Source organism: Rutidosis leptorrhynchoides, chromosome 4 (assembly GCF_046630445.1).
Source record: "Rutidosis leptorrhynchoides isolate AG116_Rl617_1_P2 chromosome 4, CSIRO_AGI_Rlap_v1, whole genome shotgun sequence".
NCBI lineage: Eukaryota > Viridiplantae > Streptophyta > Magnoliopsida > Asterales > Asteraceae > Rutidosis > Rutidosis leptorrhynchoides.
In genome coordinates this window covers 45357018-45379413 of record NC_092336.1, presented here as the reverse complement: position 1 = coordinate 45379413, position 22396 = coordinate 45357018, and the positions used below count along the sequence as shown (strand labels likewise).

Genomic DNA, 22396 nt, shown 5'->3' with positions numbered 1-22396 from the left:
TACATAATGCTTTTTAAACCTTTATCGATAAAATAAAGGTTATGCTTGTTTAAAAAAAATGAATGCAGTCTTTGAAAAACGTCTCATATAGAGGTCAAAACATCGCGACGAAATCAATTAATATGGAACGTTTATAATCAATATGAACGGGACATTTCAGTTGGTATCAGAGCGTTGGTCTTAGAGAACCAGAAATTTGCATTAGTGTGTCTTATCGAGTTTGTTAGGATACATTAGTGAGTCTGGACTTCGACCGTGTTTTCTTTAAAAAAAACAATTGCTTAACACTTTTGTTGGAAACTATATATTATTAACATGTAAATATTATGTGATATATTAACCTCTTAATGTGTTTGATATTGTGTGATAGATGTCTACCTCTAGTACAAATCCCATTGATTCACCTAATAATAATGAAGAGTCGAATATATTTTGGGAAGATTCACAAATTCCCGAAGAGGAACCGGAAGAGGAGGAATCGGAAGAAGAGGAACCAGAAGAGGATGAATCGGAAGAGGAGGAACCAGAAGAAGAAGAGGTTCCGGAAGAAGAAATAGTGATACCTACAGTAAATCGTTTAAATAAAAGAAAATCCTCAACCAACAGACCAAAGTTAAAAATGGTCAATGGTGTTATAGAAATATTGGGAAGATTACCAATTTTCCGATGAATCGGATCCCGATGAGGATTCTGATGATGTTATAGAAATCACCTCGACCCAATTTAATATAGCAAAAGAAAATAATAAGGGAAAAGGTATAAAAATAGAGAAACCCGATTCCAACCCCGATGAGCTTTATATGTATCGGCAACATCCGTATTTTCTAAAGTGTAACAATAACCCGGGAACCTCTAAACCACCAGGTTTTTCTAAACCATTGTGGAAAACGACGCCTCGTATTAGAGGAACACCATATATCCCTGGAAAATTAGGAAAGCGAACCAAGTCCGAAGAAGAAGAAACCAGTGATTCAGATTAGGGAGTTGTAATCATGTTGTGTATTATATGTATTATAGTGTGCTTGTACTTTTATATTCTATGTAAAAATTGCTTGTATTGTTTGTTAATTATCTTTTATGAATCTAATCCTTGTCTATTTTACAGTATAAATATAAAATGGACGTTAAGGGTAGACAACCGAATATTTTAGAAGACCTACCAGAGGATATGATTGAGAAAATCTTGTCTAGAGTCGGTCAGAGTTCATAAGCACATTTAGTTATGGGGAAATTAACTTGTCAAACATTTGAAAGACTTTCCAGAAATGCCTTAGTTTATAAAAGGCTTTCCTTTGATAGGTGGGGTATATCACATTGGGGAGACCGTAAGTTACGCCGTGTTTTCTTTAAAGCATTAAATGCGGGGAACCCAAATGCAATTTTACGCTACGGGTTAAGAACCTATTTTGACTCAACATATCCCAACATAGGATTTCGCGAGTTAGAAAGAGCTTCTAACATGCAACATAAAGAAGCATGTTATACTTACGGGTTAGTGATGTTCGCTTCTTACCAAAGTGAGAAAAAGAATATCGGGTTACAACTTTTAAATAAAACCTTTCCACAAGTGACGTATTCAGTAGTTGGGGTGAGAAACAAGGTTTTTAGATTATTACGGGGCTGTTGGACATTACCTAACCCTCGTCCTTTTGACGACATTATAACATGCTGCCTAGCCAATGGTCATAACGGTTATTTTCTACAAGACCAAGGATGGGAAGTCGTCTTAGTAAAACCAGAATGCATGACTTGTTTCTGGACTTATGAATTACGTGTCTTTATTTCCTTTGCTGAACAACTTGCGTATTAACTAGATTTATCTTCAATATTGTCATGTATCAAAGTGTAATATATTTCATGTTATATGTAATATAGCGAAGTTGTAAGTTTGAAGAATATTTGTATGTGATATATTATTATAATCAGTTTTTCATATGGAATTGTAGTAGTTGAATTGTATATTAGCTACTAAGTATGAACTTAACGGGTAGGTAGTACCCGAATTTAAACTTATAAAACGCTAATATGAAGAAAAAGCTTTTATAAATAAGTTCATATTATGCTACGAAATACTATTGACTACTCTTAATATTCTGTATGATTATCTCGATTCAGTTGGCTATTTTGAAGGAAATGGCACCTACTACTCGACAAACCATGAATATGAGCGAAGAGGAATTTCGTACTTTTCTTGCTGCAAACATAGCTGCAGTACAAGATGCGCTACATACCAACAATAACTCTGAATCTAGCAATGCAGCTAACGGCGCAAGAAATCGTGTAGGATGCACCTACAAAGAATTCACTGTCTGCAAACCTTTGGAATTTGATGGAACCAAATGACCAATTGGATTGAAACGGTGGACCGAGAAAGTCGAACCGGTGTTTGCCATAAGTAAGTGTACTGAAGAGGACAAAGTTAAGTACGCTACGCATACCTTCACAGGTACTGCGTTAATGTGGTGGAACGCCTATCTTGAACAGGTAGGACAAAATGCTGCTTACGCACTACCTTGGTCGGCCTTCAAGCAATTGATGAACGAGCAGTACCGTCATAGAAACGAAGTCAATAAACTCAAGGCAGAACTTAGAGAGTTACGAACACAAGGGTTCGACGTTACCACATATGAACGACGATTCACAGAGTTGTGCCTATTGTGTCCGGGAGCATTCGAAGATGAAGAAGAGAAGATCGACGCATTTGTAAAAGGGTTACCAGTAAGGATTCAAGAAGATGTGAGTTCACACGAGCCCGCTTCTATACAGAAGGCAAGTCGAATGGCTCATAAACTCATAAATCAGATTGAGGGAAGAATTAAAGAGCAGGCGGCCGAAGAAGCCAACACAAAACAACTCAAGAGGAAGTGGGAGAAAAATGGTGATAAGAGTCACCAGTACAACAACAACAACAATTACAACAATAATCGCAACAACTATCCCAACAACCGCAACAACAATTGCAACAATAACCGCAATCCTAACAATAACTACAACAAACATCCCAACAACAATAATAACTACAAAAACTGTTTCAACAATAATAACAATCCCAACAACAACCTCAATAACAACAACGGCAACAAAAACCAAAAACAGCCATGTCATAGGTGTGAAGAAAATCATCAGGGGTTTTGCACGAAATTTTGCAACAGGTGTAAAAGAAATGGTCATAGCGCGACAAAGTGTGAGGTCTACGGACCAAAGTTTAACAGAACTAAAGGAACAAATAATGTCGGAACAAGTAATGCCGAAACGAATAGTGTCGGAGCAAGTAATACCAATGCTGTTTGTTATAAATGTGAAAAACCGGGCCACATTATTAGAAATTGCCCGAATCAGGGGAATACTAATGGGCAGGGCCGTGGAAGAGTTTTCAATATTAATGCGGCAGAAGCACAGGAAGACTCGGAGCTTGTTACAGGTACGTTTCTTATTGACGATAAATCTGCTTATGTTTTATTTGATTCGGGTGCGGATAAAAGCTATATGAGTAGAGAATTTTGTGCTAAATTAAGTTGCTCATTGACGCCTTTGGATAGTAGATTTTTACTCGAATTAGCAAACGGTAAATTAATTTCAGCAGATAATATATGTCGGGAGAGAGAAATTAAACTGGGGGATGAAACGTTTAAAATTGATTTAATACCAGTCGAGTTAGGGAGTTTTGATGTAATAATTGGCATGGACTGGTTGAAAAAGGTGAGAGCAGAGATCGTTTGTTACAAAAATGCGATTCGCATTATGCGTGAAAAAGGAAAACCTTTAATGGTGTACGGAGAAAAGAGCAACGCGAAGTTAAATCTTATTAGTAGTTTGAAGGCGTAAAAACTAATAAGAAAAGGTTGTTACGTCATTCTAGCACACATAGAGGAAGTTAAACCTGAAGAAAAGAACATCAATGATGTTCCCGTCGTAAAAGAATTTCCCGATGTATTTCCGAAAGAATTACCGGGACTACCTCCGCACCGATCTGTTGAATTTCAGATAGATCTTGTACCAGGAGCTGCACCAATAGCTCGTGCTCCATACAGATTTGCACCCAGTGAGATGAAGGAACTCCAAAGCCAATTACAAGAACTTTTAGAGCGTGGTTTCATTCGACCAAGCACATCACCGTGGGGAGCTCCTGTTTTGTTTGTCAAGAAGAAGGATGGTACATTTAGGTTGTGTATCAACTACCGAGAGTTGAACAAACTTACCATTAAGAACCGCTACCCACTACCGAGAATCGACGACTTATTTGATCAACTGTAAGGCTCGTCGGTTTATTCGAAGATCGATTTACGTTCCGGGTATCATCAAATGCGGGTGAGGGAGGATGATATTCCGAATACTGCTTTTAGGACGCGTTACGGTCATTATGAGTTTATGGTTATGCCGTTTGGTTTAACTAACGCACCAGCTGTGTTCATGGACCTCATGAACCGAGTGTGTGCGCCATACCTTGACAAGTTTGTCATTGTTTTCATCGATGACATATTTATTTACTCAAAGAATGACCAAGAGCACGAAGAACATTTGAGAAAAGTGCTAGAGTTGTTAAGAAAGGAAAAACTGTACGCTAAGTTTTCAAAGTGTGCATTTTGGTTGGAAGAAGTTTAATTCCTCGGACACATAGTGAACAAAGAAGGTATTCAGGTGGATCCAGCAAAGATTGAAACCGTTGAAAAGTGGGAAACCCCGAAAACTCTGAAACACATACGACAGTTTTTAGGACTAGCTGGTTACTACAGAAGGTTCATCCAAGACTTTTCCAGAATAGCAAAACCCTTAACTGCATTAACGCATAAAGGGAGGAAATTTGAATGGAAGGATGAACAAGAAAAAGCGTTTCAATTGTTGAAGAAAAAGTTAACTACGTCACCTATATTGTCATTACCTGAAGGGAATGATGATTTTGTGATATATTATGACACCTCAAAGCAAGGTCTCGGTTGTGTATTAATGCAACGAACGAAAGTAATTTCTTATGCGTCTAGACAATTGAAGATTCACGAACAGAATTATACGACACATGATTTGGAATTAGGCGCGGTTGTTTTTGCATTAAAGACTTGGAGGCACTACTTATATGGGGTCAAAAGTATTATATATACCGACCACAAAAGTCTTCAACACATATTTAATCTGAAACAACTGAACATGAGGCAGCGCAGGTGGATTGAATTGTTGAATGATTATGACTTTGAGATTCGTTACCACCCAGGGAAGGCAAATGTGGTAGCCGACGCCTTGAGCAGAAAGGACAGAGAACTCATTCGTGTAAAATCTATGAATATAATGATTCACACTAACCTTACTACTCAAATAAAGGAGGCGCAACAAAGAGTTTTAAAAGAGGAAAACTTAAAGGATGAAATACCTAAAGGATCGGAGAAACATCTTAATATTCGGGAAGACGGAACCCGGTATAGGGCTGAAAGAATTTGGGTACCAAAATTTGAAGATATGAGAGAAATGGTACTTAGAGAAGCTCATAAAACCAGATACTCAATACATCCTGGAACGGGGAAGATGTACAAGGATCTCAAGAAACATTTTTGGTGGCCAGATATGAAAGCCGACGTTGCTAAATACGTAAGAGAATGTTTGACGTGTTCTAAGGTCAAAGCTGAGCATCAGAAACCATCAGTTCTACTTCAACAACCCGAAATCCCGGAATGAAAATGGGAAAACATTACCATGGATTTCATCACTAAATTGCCAAGGACTGCAAGTGGTTTTGATACTATTTGGGTAATAGTTGATCGTCTCACCAAATCAGCACACTTCCTGCCAATAAGAGAAGATGACAAGATGGAGAAGTTAGCACGACTGCATTTGAAGGAAGTCGTCTCCAGACATGGAATGCCAATCTCTATTATCTCTGATAGGGATGGCAGGTTTATTTCAAGATTCTGGCAGACATTACAGCAAGCATTAGGAATTCGTCTAGACATGAGTACTGCCTATCATCCACAAACTGATGGGCAGAGCGAAAGGACGATACAAACGCTTGAAGACATGCTACGAGCATGTGTTATTGATTTCGGAAATAGTTGGGATCGATATCTACCGTTAGCAGAATTTTCCTACAATAACAGCTACCATTCAAGCATTGAGATGGCGCCGTTTGAAGTACTTTATGGTAGAAAGTGCAGGTCTCCGATTTGTTGGAGTGAAGTGGGGGATAGACAGATTACGGGTCCGGAGATAATACAAGAAACTACCGAGAAGATTATCCAAATTCAACAACGGTTGAAAACCGCCCAAAGTCGACAAAAGAGCTACGCTGACATTAAAAGAAAAGATATAGAATTTGAAATTAGAGAGATGGTCATGCTTAATGTTGCACCTTGGAAAGGCGTTGTTTGATTTGGTAAACGAGGGAAATTAAATCCAAGGTATATTGGACCATTCAAGATTATTGATCGTGTCGGACCAGTAACTTACCGACTTGAGTTACCTCAACAACTCGCGGCTGTACATAACACTTTCCACATCTCGAATTTGAAGAAATGTTTTGCTAAAGAAGATCTCACTATTCCGTTAGACGAAATTCAAATCAACGAAAAACTTCAATTCATCGAGGAACCCGTCGAAATAATGGATCGTGAGGTTAAAAGACTTAAGCAAAACAAGATACCAATTATTAAGGTTCGATGGAATGTTCGTAGAGGACCCAAGTTCACCTGGGAACGAGAAGATCAGATGAAGAAGAAATACCCGCACTTATTTCCAGAAGATACGATAACACCTCCAACTGCTTAAAATTTCGGGACGAAATTTATTTAACGCGTAGGTACTGTAGTGACCCGAACTTTTCCATGTTTATATATATTAAATGAAATTGATTTTTACATGATTAAATGTTTCCAACATGTTAAGCAATCAAACTTATTAAGACTTGATTATTTGAAATGAGTTTCATGAAGACAATTGACCACCCAAGTTGACCGGCGATTCACGAACGTTAAAACTTGTAAAAATGACATGACGATATATATATGGATATACATATAGTTAACATGAGATTATGATAAGTGAGTTTCATTACTCCCTTTTTAAATGCTTTTGCAATATATATTTTTGGGACTGAGAATACATGCGCTGCTTTTATAAGTGTTTTACGAAATAGACACAAGTAATCGAAACTACATTATATGGTTGAATGATCGAAGCTGAATATGCCCCTTTTTGCTTAGTAGCCTAAGAATTAGTAAACCGGTCTACTAATTGATGCGAATCCTAAAGATAGATCTATTGGGCCTAACAAACCCCATCCGTTGTAGCGGATGCTTTAGTACTTCGATGTTGTTTTATCAAGTCCGATGGATGTCCCGGAATGATAGGGGATATTCTTATATGCATCTTGTTAATGTCGGTTACCAGGTGTTCACCATATGAATGATTTTTATCTCTATGTATGGGATGTATATTGAAATATAAAATCTTGTGGTCTATTATTGCGATTTGATAAATATATAGGTTAAACCTATAACTCACCAATATTTTTGTTGACGTTTTAAGCATGTTTATTCTCAGGTGATTATTAAGAGCTTCCGCTGTTTCATACTAAAATAAGGATAAGATTTGGAGTCCATGCTTGTATGATATTGTGTAAAAACTGCATTCAAGAAACTTATTTTTGATGTAATATATTCTTATTGTAAACCATTATGTAATGGTCGTGTGTAAACAGTATATTTTAGATTATCGTTATTTGATAATCTACGTAATGCTTTTTAAACCTTTATCGATAAAATAAAGGTTATGCTTGTTTAAAAAAAATGAATGCAGTCTTTGAAAAACGTCTCATATAGAGGTCAAAACCTCGCGGCAAAATCAATTAATATGGAACGTTTATAATCAATATGAATGGGACATTTCAAAGGGTGGCGGTGGTTGATGAGAATGGTGGTTGTTATTGTTTGTCGATGGGGGTGATGTTGGTGTTCAAACAAATCAGAAGACAGAAATTAAATGATAGTAGCTTGTGAGGGTTTCGAGCTTAGTAGCAGAAGAGATTGAAGATGTGATGTTGGCTTTCGATTGTGAGGTTGTAAGATGGTGGTTCGAGAGTGGTGCTGCAACAGGACTTGCAGGTGGTGTATTGGGTTTAATTCAAGCAACAGATGGTGATCAAAGTTGGTAATTATAGATGGTGTTCGATGGTTTAATAAAGGTGGTTTTTGGTGGTGGTTCCCTACGGTTTTAAACAGAAAAATAGCTGCAGCAGGAGTAGCGTTTTAGTAGTAGTAATTTAGAAATGATTGAAGGTGTTGGTTTATGATTCAATTTTTGGCCAATTCAGAAGGGGTACCGTGGAGTTTCAAAGGTGGTTCATGATGATGATCAATCTAGGTGGTTGATGATCGAGTGTGATGGTGTTAAGATGGCGACTAAGGTGGTGGTTTCTGATTGAAGTGATGATCAAAGGTGGTGGGATTGGTTGTAATGGGTGTCGAAGACCGAAGTAGGAGAGTGATGGGTTTTTCTTTGATGAAGGTGAGGATGGTGTCTAAAAAAATGGTGATGGTGTCGTCTAAAAACAGAATTGAAAAAGATGGTTTTGTGTTGATATTTCATGTGACAATATTATAATACAGTGCCATTAAACTGTATGAAATAGTAAGCAAAGAATAATGTTTGGTGTGCCAACATGAATATCCAAAGAAATCAATTAGTGTTGGCTGTTATCGATCTTATCTCCATATGTAAATATATTATGTATATATAATCGAATTTAATAATACTTTACAATATAAAATTGAGACATCAACGTGTAAAAATAAGAATACTTAGCGGCCTTGAATTATTAGATTACTATTTGTTTCACGGACCGAACTTCGTGTTCCGTTGTTATTCAGTGGCGGATAAAATCTTCGGAAAAATCCCGAAATTTTATAGTAATTGTCTTTATTTATTTTGGTCATTATGGTATAAAATTTGTTCATAAATTATTAAACAAGAATTAACTCACTGTCCACTCCCGATCCTGGGTAAAATATAAAAAGTGCTGAAATTAAATAACTAGATCTTAAATACATTTTTAGTAAGCCTAAAATTTATAGAACTCATTTTCGAATCACCGTTTATTTTAAAATTATATAAGTTTGAATTTAACTTGCTTTAATATCAATCGAACATCAAACGAGTATTACAATTATTTAATATTTATTTTTAATATACTTTTATTTATATATAGATATGTTTTTAAATAACTATTATAATATCATATTTCATAACAACAATATTTTAAATTATACTTCCAATTATTATGTATATATATACACACATATCTATTTACAAATAGTGGTTCGTGAATCGCCGAGAACAGTCGAAGGGTAATTGCATATATGAAATAGTTCAAAATTTTTGAGACTCAACATTACAGACTTTGCTTATCGTTTCGAAATCATATAAAGATTAAGTCTAAATTTGGTCGGAAATCTCCGGGTCGTCACAGCTCCCTGAAAACGTGCCTCGAAAATGAGCGCCAAAAAGGCGCTCTAGAGTTGCGTCCTAAAAAATTCAATGTTGAAAGGAATTCAAATCCCTCAACATCTTGAAGGAATCAACAGTCCATAGATGAAGGAATATCAAGATTCCAAAGAATATAATTCCTTCCAAATTATGTCAACCAAACAGAGCGATCTAAGGAATTCAATTCAAATTCCATCAAATTCCTTTGGAATTCCGCGAGCTAAACGGGACCTAAGTTTTTTCGTTTTTCCGGAAGAAAAAAAAAAACAATTAAACCTTTATTAAACGTACAAAACCCATCAAGTCGCAACTCGCAAGTCGTTCAAGTCTTCCATTTACTATTAGACACTTCCAGAAACTAAACCCCTTTCTTTCCACGTCGCCTAAGCCACCAGCAACCAATAACGCACTGCCACGTAACACTATTTTCTTACGCTAACCATTGGATCGTCCACGTCAGCACCACCAACCTTCATCCAACCCTTCATTCCTCGTGGCTTTCTCTCCCTTCTCACACACTACTCTCTCAGTATAAAAATAAAATCGATAACTAAATCTCACATAAAACACACACAAACATTAGATTCATAAACTGTGTATCTATAGATCGATCGCAATGAGGAAGTGGACTCTTCCGTCCGTATTATTTCTGTTATGTCTGTTATTTCTTCTTCCAGATCAAGGTACTTTTTCAGTTTTTGTTAGGGTTTTCAAATCAGTATAATTTTGTATAGTATTAGTAGTTATAATTGCTAATGTATTCGTATCATACTTATTCATACATGCATTTTCTTATGTGAATCTGGCTTCGTTCGATTTGTACCTGTTTAGTGAGTAATTAGAAGTTTTTTAGTTAAGATTTAGTCTCTACTTTGACTTGTTGACTATTTCAAACTACGTTTTGTTTATTCGATCATGTGCACTGCTAATAGATCATAAGTACAAATTGTTGATCTCTAATATGAAAATTGAAAATCAATGCGTGTGATTCAGTTTAGTTTAGTTGAGAATTTGTTTTTTCATCCATTAAACCAACGTTGTGCTCACTTTAGAGGTTTATCATAGCTATGTGAGGGGATAGTGGCATGTATGCTGCTGTTAAGTATCGAATTAGAGAAAAATCATTGATTTAGCTGAAACAGTGTTTACTGTCATAAACTAACATATGAATGAATGGTAGAAATTGTCATGCGTTTTGCTATAAATGATTAGTTTAATTTACTTTTTCGTATCTGAAAGTATATTTGTAAATGATCTCTTGTCGCGGGTGAAAATAATAAATTATTGTCTATATTGTCTATTATAGGTCGGAAGTTGCAAGCTAACGCAGAGTCGGATTCGGATGAATTGGTGGATCCTCCCAAGATTGAAGATAAGCTTGGTGCTGTTCCTCATGGTTTATCAACTGATTCAGATGTTGCCAAGAGGTTTGTTTTTGGAATGCAATTGTGTAATTTTGTATATGAATCATTGTATGTATCTAGTGTTAGTTACCCTACTATTGACTTTGGATATAACTAACAAATTTGAATTTGGCTAGAAGTTGTTTTCTTGACTAAATGAGTTGCTATTAGTTATTCTAAGATGTCTCATTGTTCGTGGTTTAGAGAAGCTGAATCGATGTCGAGAAAGAGCCTTCGCAGCAATGCGGAGAAGTTTGAGTTTCAGGCTGAAGTATCTAGGCTTATGGACATCATTATCAACTCTCTTTATAGCAACAAGGACATTTTCTTGAGGGAGTTAATTTCCAATGCATCTGATGTAAGTTTTGATCTTGCGGGGCCAAATTTGGAGCATATGTTAGTGTGATTTTGCATTCAAGTTTTTCTTACTTTGTGAAACACATATTTCAGGCGTTGGACAAAATTAGATTCCTTTCTCTTACTGACAAGGAGGTTTTGGGTGAAGGTGATGATACCAAGCTTGAGATCCAGGTTTGTATTTGTTATATATTTTCTTTTTAATTTAAGCACTACCTTGGAGTTGTGAAATGTGATTTAACCAACTTTGCTTTTGCAGATTAAGTTAGACAAAGAAAACAGGATTCTTTCCATTCGTGATAGAGGTGTTGGTATGACAAAGGAGGATCTTATTAAGAACTTGGGAACAATTGCCAAGTCCGGAACTTCAGGTATTGTGTTTGATCAGATTATATTCGACAGAAGGGTTATACTTGCTGCTAGTTATTGTTTAAAAATGTTATTGTCTATTTTTTTTGTATGTAGCTTTTGTGGAGAAAATGCAGACAGGAGGAGATCTTAACCTCATTGGTCAATTTGGTGTTGGATTTTACTCTGTGTATCTTGTTGCTGACTATGTAGAAGTGATCAGCAAACACAACGATGACATTCAGTACGTCTTCTGGGTTTTTTGTCATTATGTTTACAGTATTTCTGAAGTAGGCCACTAGCGTTACTAATTAAATTGCTTGAAATTTTAGATATGTGTGGGAGTCGAAGGCAGATGGCGCATTTGCAATTTCTGAAGATACATACAATGAGCCCCTTGGCCGTGGTACTGAAATCAGATTGCACCTTAGAGAGGAAGCTGGGGAATACCTAGAAGAGTCAAAGTTGAAGGTAATCTATTAATTAATGTGTGAATTGTAAAATTAATTCATGTTCTTTATTGTAATACTTTTCTTATCTTAACTAAATTACTTTAGTTATTGAATCCTTTGTGACTTAATAAAGGGCTGTTTTTGTCTGTACATTTTTACAGGATTTGGTAAAGAAGTATTCTGAATTCATTAACTTCCCGATATACCTGTGGGCCACCAAAGAAGTAGATGTTGAGGTGCCTGCCGAAGAAGATGACTCTAGTGACGATGAAGAAAAACGTATGTCTCATTCAACTAATGATATCTGCTCTGTTTTTTTTTTTCTGCACTCGGATATTATAATTTGAAATTCATTGTCTTATTATTTGACCAGCCGAGTCTACTGATGAGAGTGAAGAGAAAGAAGAGGAAGATTCTGACAAAGAGGAAGATGAACAAAAACCGAAGACCAAAACCATCAAAGAGACAACATATGAGTGGGAACGTTTGAATGATGTTAAAGCTATCTGGTTAAGAAGTCCGAAGGAGGTGACCGAGGAAGAGTACACAAAATTCTACCACTCTCTAGCTAAGGTAAATCCCTATAATTTCTACCTCGTTTTTTATTTTTTATTTTTATGATGTATCTTGTTTGCTTTAAGTTTTAACCATATGGGTCGAATGTGTTTGTTTTGCTAGCTTTATCTGTTACAGTTATTACATAACACAAATTAACCCACTTGTAATATACATTAATTAATGAGTTGATTTTGACACAAGTTGTTATAATGATGTATCTTTTCATATGACAGGATTTTGGTGATGAGAAGCCAATGGCATGGAGTCACTTTAACGCAGAGGGTGATGTTGAGTTCAAGGCAGTTATGTTTGTGCCTCCAAAGGCTCCTACTGATCTGTACGAGAGTTACTACAATGCAAACAAATCCAACTTGAAGCTCTACGTTAGAAGAGTATTCATCTCAGATGAATTTGACGAGCTTTTGCCTAAATATTTAAGTTTCTTGTTGGTAATGTCTTTACCTATCTAACTTATAATAGCCAGATATGCTTCTTTTGAAACGGTTGCTAAAGATTGTTTATCATTTGATCAGGGTCTTGTTGATTCTGACACGTTACCACTTAATGTATCTCGAGAAATGCTTCAACAACACAGCAGCTTGAAAACAATCAAGAAGAAACTTATCAGAAAGGCCCTTGACATGATCCGTAAACTTGCTGAAGAAGACCCTGATGAATCTCATGATAAAGACAAGAAAGGTAGTTAAACCTCAAAGTTCTCTGCTTTACATATTCGTATCTTCATATTATGCCTATGAGTAAAAGTATGAGGATGAGTATGATACATGAAATCCTATTCATTGCAGAGGTGGAAGAAACTAAGGATGATGATGAGAAGAGAGGCCAATATACCAAGTTCTGGAACGAATTTGGAAAGTCGATTAAACTTGGTATCATTGAGGATGCAGCTAATAGGAACCGTTTGGCCAAACTTCTCAGATTTGAGACGTATGAATTTTCTGGATTTATTTTTCATTATTAAGTGTTATTATAATACTTCGTAATTATATGCAGTTGTATGATATGATATGATGAAGTGATTTCTTGACTTTATTATCTAATGATGTTGCAGCACGAAATCAGATGGCAAACTAACATCACTTGATCAATACATCTCAAGAATGAAATCTGGACAGAAGGATATATTCTACATTACAGGCAGCAGCAAGGAACAGCTCGAGAAATCACCTTTCCTCGAGAGGCTAAAAAAGAAAAACTTTGAGGTATCTTTTGTTTATTCAATTTTGAACGATAATTAACTTGTTTTTTATCGTGCAATTGCAATATAATGATATAAATATTTCCTTGCTTTTGCAGGTGATTCTTTTTACTGATCCTGTGGATGAATACCTGATGCAATACTTGATGGATTTTGAAGACAAGAAATTCCAAAATGTTTCCAAGGAGGGTTTGAAACTAGGCAAGGATTCAAAAGACAAAGAAGTCAAAGAATCATTCAAAGAGTTGACCAAGTGGTGGAAGGATACACTTGCGAGCGAAAACGTCGATGATGTAAAGATCAGTAACCGTTTGGCTGACACCCCTTGTGTAGTCGTGACCTCCAAATACGGATGGAGTGCTAATATGGAACGAATCATGCAATCTCAAACTCTATCTGATGCCAGCAAACAAGCATACATGCGTGGCAAAAGGGTACTTGAAATTAACGCACGACATCCAATCATTAAGGAGCTTCGTGAGAGAGTCGTAAAGAGCCCAGAGGTAGTAAATATGGTTTAATTAATACATTAAATATTCGTAAAATGCAAGTTTATATGGTTTTAAAAAATGCATTTGATTTGATATTTCAGGATGCTAGCGTAAAGACAACCGCTCAACTTATGTACCAGACGGCGTTGATGGAAAGTGGATTTATGCTAAGTGACCCTAAGGACTTTGCGTCGCGTATATATGATTCCGTAAAGACAAGTCTAAATATAAGTCCAGATGCATCAGTTGAGGAAGAAGAGGAAGTTGAAGAAGTCACCGAGGTTGAGAGCAGCCCGAAAGACGAAACTGATTCCACACCCACCGAAGAAGAAACGGATATTAAAGACGAGTTATAGGTTTTTTTGTAGTAATTTCTGTTTTTAAACGTTTGACTCGCATTAGATTTCGATGAGACCTTGGTTTCGGTAATCTAGACATTGAGACGCTGTATTTGCTCTCGGCCTGGAAAATGTAATACATAAAGCTTAGCTGGAATTTTGTGTCGGTTCGGATTGAACAAATGCAGAACAGTTTGTCTTCAAGTAAAACTATATCATTTACATCTTCACGATATTGTGTATTTGTATTGTTATTATTTACTTTGAAATTATTAATTATTTAACCATATAGCATAATCAAAAATATTTGGTTTAAGAGTTACAGTTTAACTGAACTTTTTGTGTTTGATTTAGACTCGAGGAAACATGTTGAATCGATATTTTGGTTAAGTAAATTTCTGGTTATTAATCCATAAATAGATTGGTTGTAGGTTTATGATAGCGAACATGCCAATAATGAGCTAAGCCCAATACATAGGAAAGCTCGATAATGAGCAGCCAAATGGAAGTCTTTATATAGTAGTAGTGTTACTTTATATAGTAGTAAAATGGAAGTCTCTATATAGTAGTAGTGTTAGGCTGTTAGGATTTTAATCATGATTTATGTACGTGGTTTGCTAATTGGCTGTAAGCAGCTTGCGCATGAAGTTTGCTTATGAAAGTGCTGCTTCTCTGATTAGGCACTACATTCCATTGATTTTGGATCTCACTTATTGTTGTTATCTTCTTCATATTGAATAAACAAATTCAGTTTTTTCATTTTTTTTTTTTTTGAACAACGACTGGAATCACCCGAGGGGGACTAAACCATCCGTTGCGATCATCTTCTGTTTCGACTATGCCGATGCATCGATAATAATCCCACCCCCTGCCCGGGAGGAAACCTTGAAACCTAGCTTTATCTTTTGAAATTTAATTAGGGTTTGGGATTTAAGATGGAATTGGGGGTTTGTTTAATCTTATCATAGTGTTGTATTTTTGATTTAGTGTTTAAAAAGTCGAGAATTTTAAAAGTGTTAAAGTTTATTTTTTGAGGAATTAATGGGTATTTAGTGACTTATGAAAGTGATTTACTTGTTGTTCATATGTTTAAAACTGAGATTTGTGATTGAATTTATGAAAGCTTATCTAGTTAATTAATTTTGTGAAGTATTTAACTAGATGCAACTCCTTTTGGGTGTGATTTTGGGTCTTTGTGTTATATTAAGCTAAAGTTTTAGAAATGGGTCATTTGGGCAAGAATTTGATGGGTTGGTATAGAAAATCGTATAAGTGGTTGAAGTGATGAAATAGGTCAAACTCAACCATCGGAATTCATTGAAATGAATAATTTGAAGTAGTAAATTGATTGTGTTTTGTGGATTTTATTGTATAGGTTGTGCTTAAGAGTTAGCCTCGCTTCTATCGTTCTTCGAGTATCATCTCTTATTAGGTGAGTACACAGCTAGTAGGACCGCTTTTGGGAAAGGACTGTATGTTGTCGGATTGCACCCGTGCAAGAGATAATATGCAATTCGGGGTTCCTAAAGGTGTTTACTTGTCTAATTATTTGTGTGCACTGATTTAGTGGTAAGTGACCATTTAGTCCATTGGGTTGGACTATACTAGTAAGGGGCTAGTCTCGTGGGAATGATAAATATATGACCAATTACCATAATTGGCTTGTCACGACTATGTTCTAGAAAAGGAGGGACATCACAGAATCCAGATGTTTATTTATTTGGGTGTAAGTTGCCTTTTATTATTATGTGTTGTTATCTATTATTTACTCATGTGTTGTTTACTCATGTGTTGCTAGTTTGTACCTACTAAGCAATTTGTAAGACCCAAGTTTGAATTGTACATATTGTAAATACTGAATCTGCTGGCGGCTTTGATTTTCTGTTTTAAGCCGCGGCGCGGCCAAATGGCCCGCGGCGCGGCTAGGCCCTGACGGAAAATTCCTTCTTTTATTTAATTATAAGAAGGGCAATTTGGTATTTTTACTTAATGGACGACTTTAAGGCCCCAAGATCAGTTGGTGGGGTGTCATTACTTCCTTTTCACCTACCTTATCTCTTCCAATTCAAGTTTAGAGAGAGAGAGAGAGAGAGAGAGAGAGAGAGAGAGATTTCTTGTGAGAGAAAGCTCTTTTGATGAAGAAGAAGACCCAATCTTGCCCGAACCCAAGTTTTAAATTTGTTCCTTGTGTCTCTAGCTACACTTTGATAGTCTCGGTAAGTTCTAACTCTATGTTTTGAGTTTCAATTGGTTAATGGCTAGGGTTTTGGGTTACTAGAGACTTGTATGACCCATTTGGGAGTAAAATGGGTGAATTTGGGTTATGTTGATGTAAGAAAAATCCTAATGGTAATAATCTAGGGGTTGATCTTGTAAATGAGATTTGTAAGTATTAATTGTGTTGTGAGGCATTAACACACTTGTTTAATGTCGAAAGAATTGTAAATGGGTCATGTTTGACTAAGGTTGTTAGAGTAAGTGTTAAAATGGGCCAAATAGGTAAGGTTGACCTAATTTGGGTAAAATGGGTATGAGAAGACCCAAAATGGTGTTAGTTAATGATGTTGTACTATAATCACTAGCTTATGGTAATTTATAGCGGGTCTTGGCCATTTATGGGCGGTTTTGGGTGTAAGTGAGTCATTTAATGCTTTTGGGTCATTAAATGCTCAAGGGTGATTATTGTGGTTAATTTCACTAGTTGTGTGTTTGAATTTGTACTTGTGTACTAGGTACTTTGCTCGAAGCGTACGGAAGCAGTAAATCACCACCGACGTGTTAAGGTGAGTGGAATAATTATATGCGTGCATATATGATGTATTTATTTGTGTAGTATGAGTTGTGAAGTGTCGACGTGTTAAGACACCACTACTCACGTGACGAGTGAAGTGTCGACGTGTTAAGACACCACTCGGGAGTGAAGCATCGACGTGTTAAGATGCCACTTCGAGAGATGTAACGAGTGAAGTGTCGATGTATTAAGACACCACTCGGGGTGAAGTGTAGACGTGTTAAGGCACCACCCGGGGTGAAGTATCGACGTGTTAAGATACCACCCGTGGGGTTAGTGTACGACGTGTTAAGTGCACTAACGGTTGTTATGAACGCCGATGGGAAATTAAAGTACCATTCCTTGTATGATTGGTTAACCATGGTTGTGAGTTGTATTGTAGCATATTGTATTATACGAGTATATGCAACGTTTTGCTAGCTTATGTGGTCGAAAGTTTGGTATTATACTTGTGATAATATGGTTGTTTATATTGCTAGCATGTATGCGGTAATTGCGTAAGTGTTTGCAAGTAAGTAGATTGTATATGTAATCGTATAATTATTGCATTCACTAAGCGTTAGCTTACCCTCTCGTTGTTTACCATTTTAGGCTCTGGCGTGGATAAGGGCAAAGATATTCAGTTGGATTAGTGACTCTCGGGAATTATAGCTTTTGGAAGTTCGACCAAGATATGGGTAGTTTAACCCCAAACACCATGCTCTAAGTGTCGTTTGGAAGTTAAACTTTTTGGTGGTCGAAACTAATATTTTGAATTGTAACGAGCAATAATGCTCGGTAGTCAATTATCTTATCGGGAGTCTTGAAACATGTAAACTTTGCTTATTGATGTGGCACGAAGCCTTTTGAAACGTTGGATCTTGTGTTAGCGAGAAAATTTGGCACTTATGTAAATAATGTTAGTTGGAATCTGCATCAGACACAAGCCGCGCCGCGGCCCTCATGGGCGTGCCGCGGGTTATAAAAGGATTTGGAGGTCGAGGGTTTTAAAGGTCCTGACCCTCTGTAACTGTATTGAGTCGCGCCGCGGCTGGTCAGTCCGCGCCGCGGGCTATGCCTGACAGGCCAGGTTGACTTATTTTAAAAATATATATATATATATATATATATATATATATATATATATATATATATATATATATATATATATATATATATATATATATATATATATATATATATATATATATATATATATTTTCGCGTCAATTTCGGGTTGGGTTCTTACAAGTGGTATCAGAGCATGGTCTAAGGGATTTAGGCGACTTGAGATAGGTGCCTAGACTTAGACTTTATTGTGTATGCGCTTTTATGCGGGACTTGTAGGACTTCGGGTCGGATCGGGAATTGTTAGTGCTTAGGTTCATGTGATCTAACCTTGCACTAATTGTTTTGTGTCGTATTTGAAATCCATCAAGCGAGATAGACATTGTACTAGCAAGTTAATGTGAGATGCTCGCGTAACAACGATTAGCTACCATTGTTACGGGTTCAAATCGTGTCTAACAAGAGATGTACGATGATTGTCTAGCAAGATGGGGCGGTATGAGGTATATGTGTATATGTATGTGTCATGTATATTTGCCTCGTTGTTTAATGTTTTCCGTTTTATAGAATGAAGATGAGAAACGGGCACGACACCGAAAATGGGGGCACGAGCGAGGACCCCGAATTCACGGCCAAAGTTGAGGCCATTTTGAAAAGTCATCATACGTCTTTCCTTGAAGATGTTAAGAAGATGTTTCTTGATACGATTGACGAGCAATTAGTCAACGTAGTAAAGGAGCAAGTCAAGGTTGTCCTTCAAGAGGATAACGTAGGAAGGCGTGACTTTTTCTACAAAAATTTCAAAGATGCTCAACCACCTACTTTTGAGGGCGAAAGGGACCCACTAAAGAGTGCCCGATGGATCTCCGATATGGAGGGGGCTTTCCGAACTTGTGAATGCCCTCTTGATAAAAAGGCGAGGTATGGTTGTAGCATGTTAAGAGGTGACGCGAAGTTGTGGTGGGATGCGAAAATCCAAGTTTATGGTGAAGAACAATGTATGGATTTTACTTGGAACGAGTTCAAGGCGGAGTTTTTCCAAGAGTACCGAACTTCAGCCGATCTTACTAGACTTAAGGACGAATTGCGTTCCTTGAGGCAAGGGTCGATGGATTTGAACACTCTTAAATCCGTTTTCTTGTCGAAGACCCAATTTTGCCCGGAGTATGTCGGGAATGATAAAATGTTGAAGGAAGACTTCTATCGAATCTTGAATGACAATTACCAAGAGAAGATTAGTGTGAACGTGGTGAAGAGTTTTGATGAGTTGTTTGATATGGCCAAAGGTTTCGAGTCGCTCATCTTGAGAAAGAGTGGCTTTGCCTTAGGCAAAAAGAAGTTTGAAGCCACTAGTCATTCGAACTTTTCTAACAAGAAGCACAAGAAGGGCTCTGAGAGTGTTGGTAGTGTGAGGAAGGGTGATTTCGGTGATTTTACTTATGCTTGCTACAATTGTGGGCAAAGGGGGCACATGGCTCGTGAGTGCCCGAAACCATCATCCACAACCAAGCTCACTTGTTTTAATTGCGGTAAGGAAGGGCATAAGAGGCCGGAGTGTCCCGATTTGCGCAATGATAATGTTAAGCGACTAGAGAAAGCGGCGGGTACGGCTAGGGGTTGCAACTATTTGATGACGAATGACGAAGCTAAGCAATCTAACGAAGTTGTCTCAGGTACTTTCATGGTTAACTCTAATCTGGCACGGACACTTTTTGATAGTAGTGCTAATTTGTCTTTTGTGTCGCCTCGATTTGTGCCTAAGTTAAATAAACCGCTAGCTAAGTTAAGTCATCCGGTAGAGGTCGAAATAGCGGATGGTAAGACGGTGCTAGGGGTTGATGTTTGTAATGATTGTAATGTTGTGTTTGGTACCGAAACGTTTAAGATCGATCTCATTCCGATGACTTTGGGTGATTTTGATATTGTTGTTGGTATGGATTGGCTCGATCGTTATAGAGCCGATATTGCATGCCATGATAAATTCATTCGTGTGAAGACCCCAAGTGGGGGAGAGTTAATTATTCATGGCGATAAGCGAAAAAGACTTGTACCGATATGCACTTTTACACGGGCACGTCGTTTCCTTGTTAGTGGTGGCATGGCTTTTCTTGCCCATGTCGTTGATACTCGTGATGAGCCACCACCCATTCGTGAAATTCTGGTGGCAAATGAATTTGAAGACGTTTTTCCGGATGAGTTACCGGGTGTTCTGGCGGAAAGACAAGTTGAATTTCGCATTGAGTTGGTTCCGGGGGCTACCCCCATTGCTAAAACTCCTTATCGTTTAGCACCAACGAAGATGCAAGAGTTGTTAAATCAAACCCAAGAGTTGCTTGAGAAGGGTTTCATTCGACAGAGTGCTTCGCCATGGGGCGCTCCGGTTTTATTTGTGAAGAAGAAGGATGGTAGTATGCGGATGTGCATCGATTATCGAGAGTTGAATAAAGTGACGATCAAGAATCGTTATCCATTGCCTCGAATCGACGATTTGTTTGATCGACTCCAAGGTGCAACGTATTTCTCAAAAATTGACCTACGGTCCGGCTATCACCAAATGCGGGTCCGTGAGGAAGACATAGAGAAAACGGCTTTCTGAACTCGTTACGGGCATTTTGAGTTTGTAGTTATGCATTTTGGTCTTACGAATGTACCGGCGGCATTCATGGATCTTATGAACCGAGTGTGCCAACCTATGTTGGACAAGTCGGTAATTGTGTTCATCGACGACATACTTGTTTATTCTAAGAGTATGAAGGAACATGAACACCATTTGCGTGAAGTGTTGAAGACGTTGCGGAAGGAGAAGTTGTATGCAAAATTCTCCAAATGTGAATTTTGGCTAAGGGAAGTTCAATTCCTTGGCCATATTGTGAATAAAGAAGGTATTCAAGTAGATTCGGGGAAGATAGAAACGGTGAAGAGTTGGGTACGACCGACTACGCCTACGGAAATTCGAAGTTTTCTCGGATTGGCCGGTTATTATCGTCGGTTCATCCAAGACTTTTCCAAAATTGCTTCTCCTTTGACGAAGCTGACGTGGAAGAACGTTAAATTTAATTGGGAAAATGAGCAAGAAATTGATTTTCAATTGTTAAAAGAGAAGTTGTGTCAAGCTCCGGTGTTAGTGTTGCCGGAAGGGGTAGAAGACATGACGGTTTATTGTGACGCTTCTTTAAATGGGCTCGGGTGTGTTTTAATGCAAAGAGGTAAAGTCATCGCTTATGCCTCTCGACAATTAAAGGAACACGAAACGAGATATCTGACTCATGATCTTGAGTTGGCGGCGGTTGTTCATGCGTTGAAAATTTGGCGCCATTACTTGTATGGTGTCAAATGTACGATTTATTCGGATCAAAAGAGTTTGAAACACCTTTTCGATCAACGAGATTTGAATTATCGTCAACGTAGATGGATGGATGTGGTGAAAGACTATGATTGTGAAATACTTTATCATCCGGGTAAGGCGAATGTGGTCGCGGATGCGTTAAGCCGAAAGAGTCAACATCCGGTGATACGAGTAGGATCGTTACGCATGATTATTACTAATAATTTTCTTGTAAAGCTTGGCGAGACCCAAATCGAAGCTTTTGTTAACAATAAGCAGGAGGAACGAATCGTGGGACAACGGAGTTTATTACCTTAGGTCCGCATGGTTTGTTATCTTTTCAAGGAAGAGTGTGGGTGCCTAAAATGGGTGATCATCGACGAGTGCTACTTGATGAGGCACATAAGTCGAAGTATTCTATTCATCCGGGCGCGACGAAAATGTATCTTGATTTAAGGAAAGAGTGTTGGTGGCCGGGCATGAAACTTGATGTTGTTAAGTATGTTGAACAATGCGTCACGTGTTTGCAAGTGAAAGCCGAACACCAAATGAAAGGACCCGTCCTAATCCATCCGGACAAAGTCCATATCGATTACAAACGA

At 37.5% G+C, this 22396-nt stretch overlaps 1 protein-coding gene across 1 annotated transcript; it reads left to right on the top strand.

Moving 5' to 3' along the window:
• Positions 1-10017: 10017 nt before the first annotated feature.
• Positions 10018-14861, top strand: LOC139839455 (endoplasmin homolog). The gene is made up of 15 exons (XM_071829517.1): positions 10018-10148; positions 10772-10892; positions 11073-11226; positions 11319-11399; positions 11485-11596; positions 11691-11817; positions 11906-12044; positions 12187-12304; positions 12399-12598; positions 12817-13032; positions 13117-13282; positions 13390-13531; positions 13656-13806; positions 13901-14305; positions 14395-14861. The coding sequence occupies exons 1-15, from the start codon at positions 10082-10084 to the stop codon at positions 14647-14649; spliced, it is 2454 nt and encodes an 817-aa protein (XP_071685618.1). The 5' UTR covers positions 10018-10081; the 3' UTR covers positions 14650-14861.
• Positions 14862-22396: the final 7535 nt, after the last annotated feature.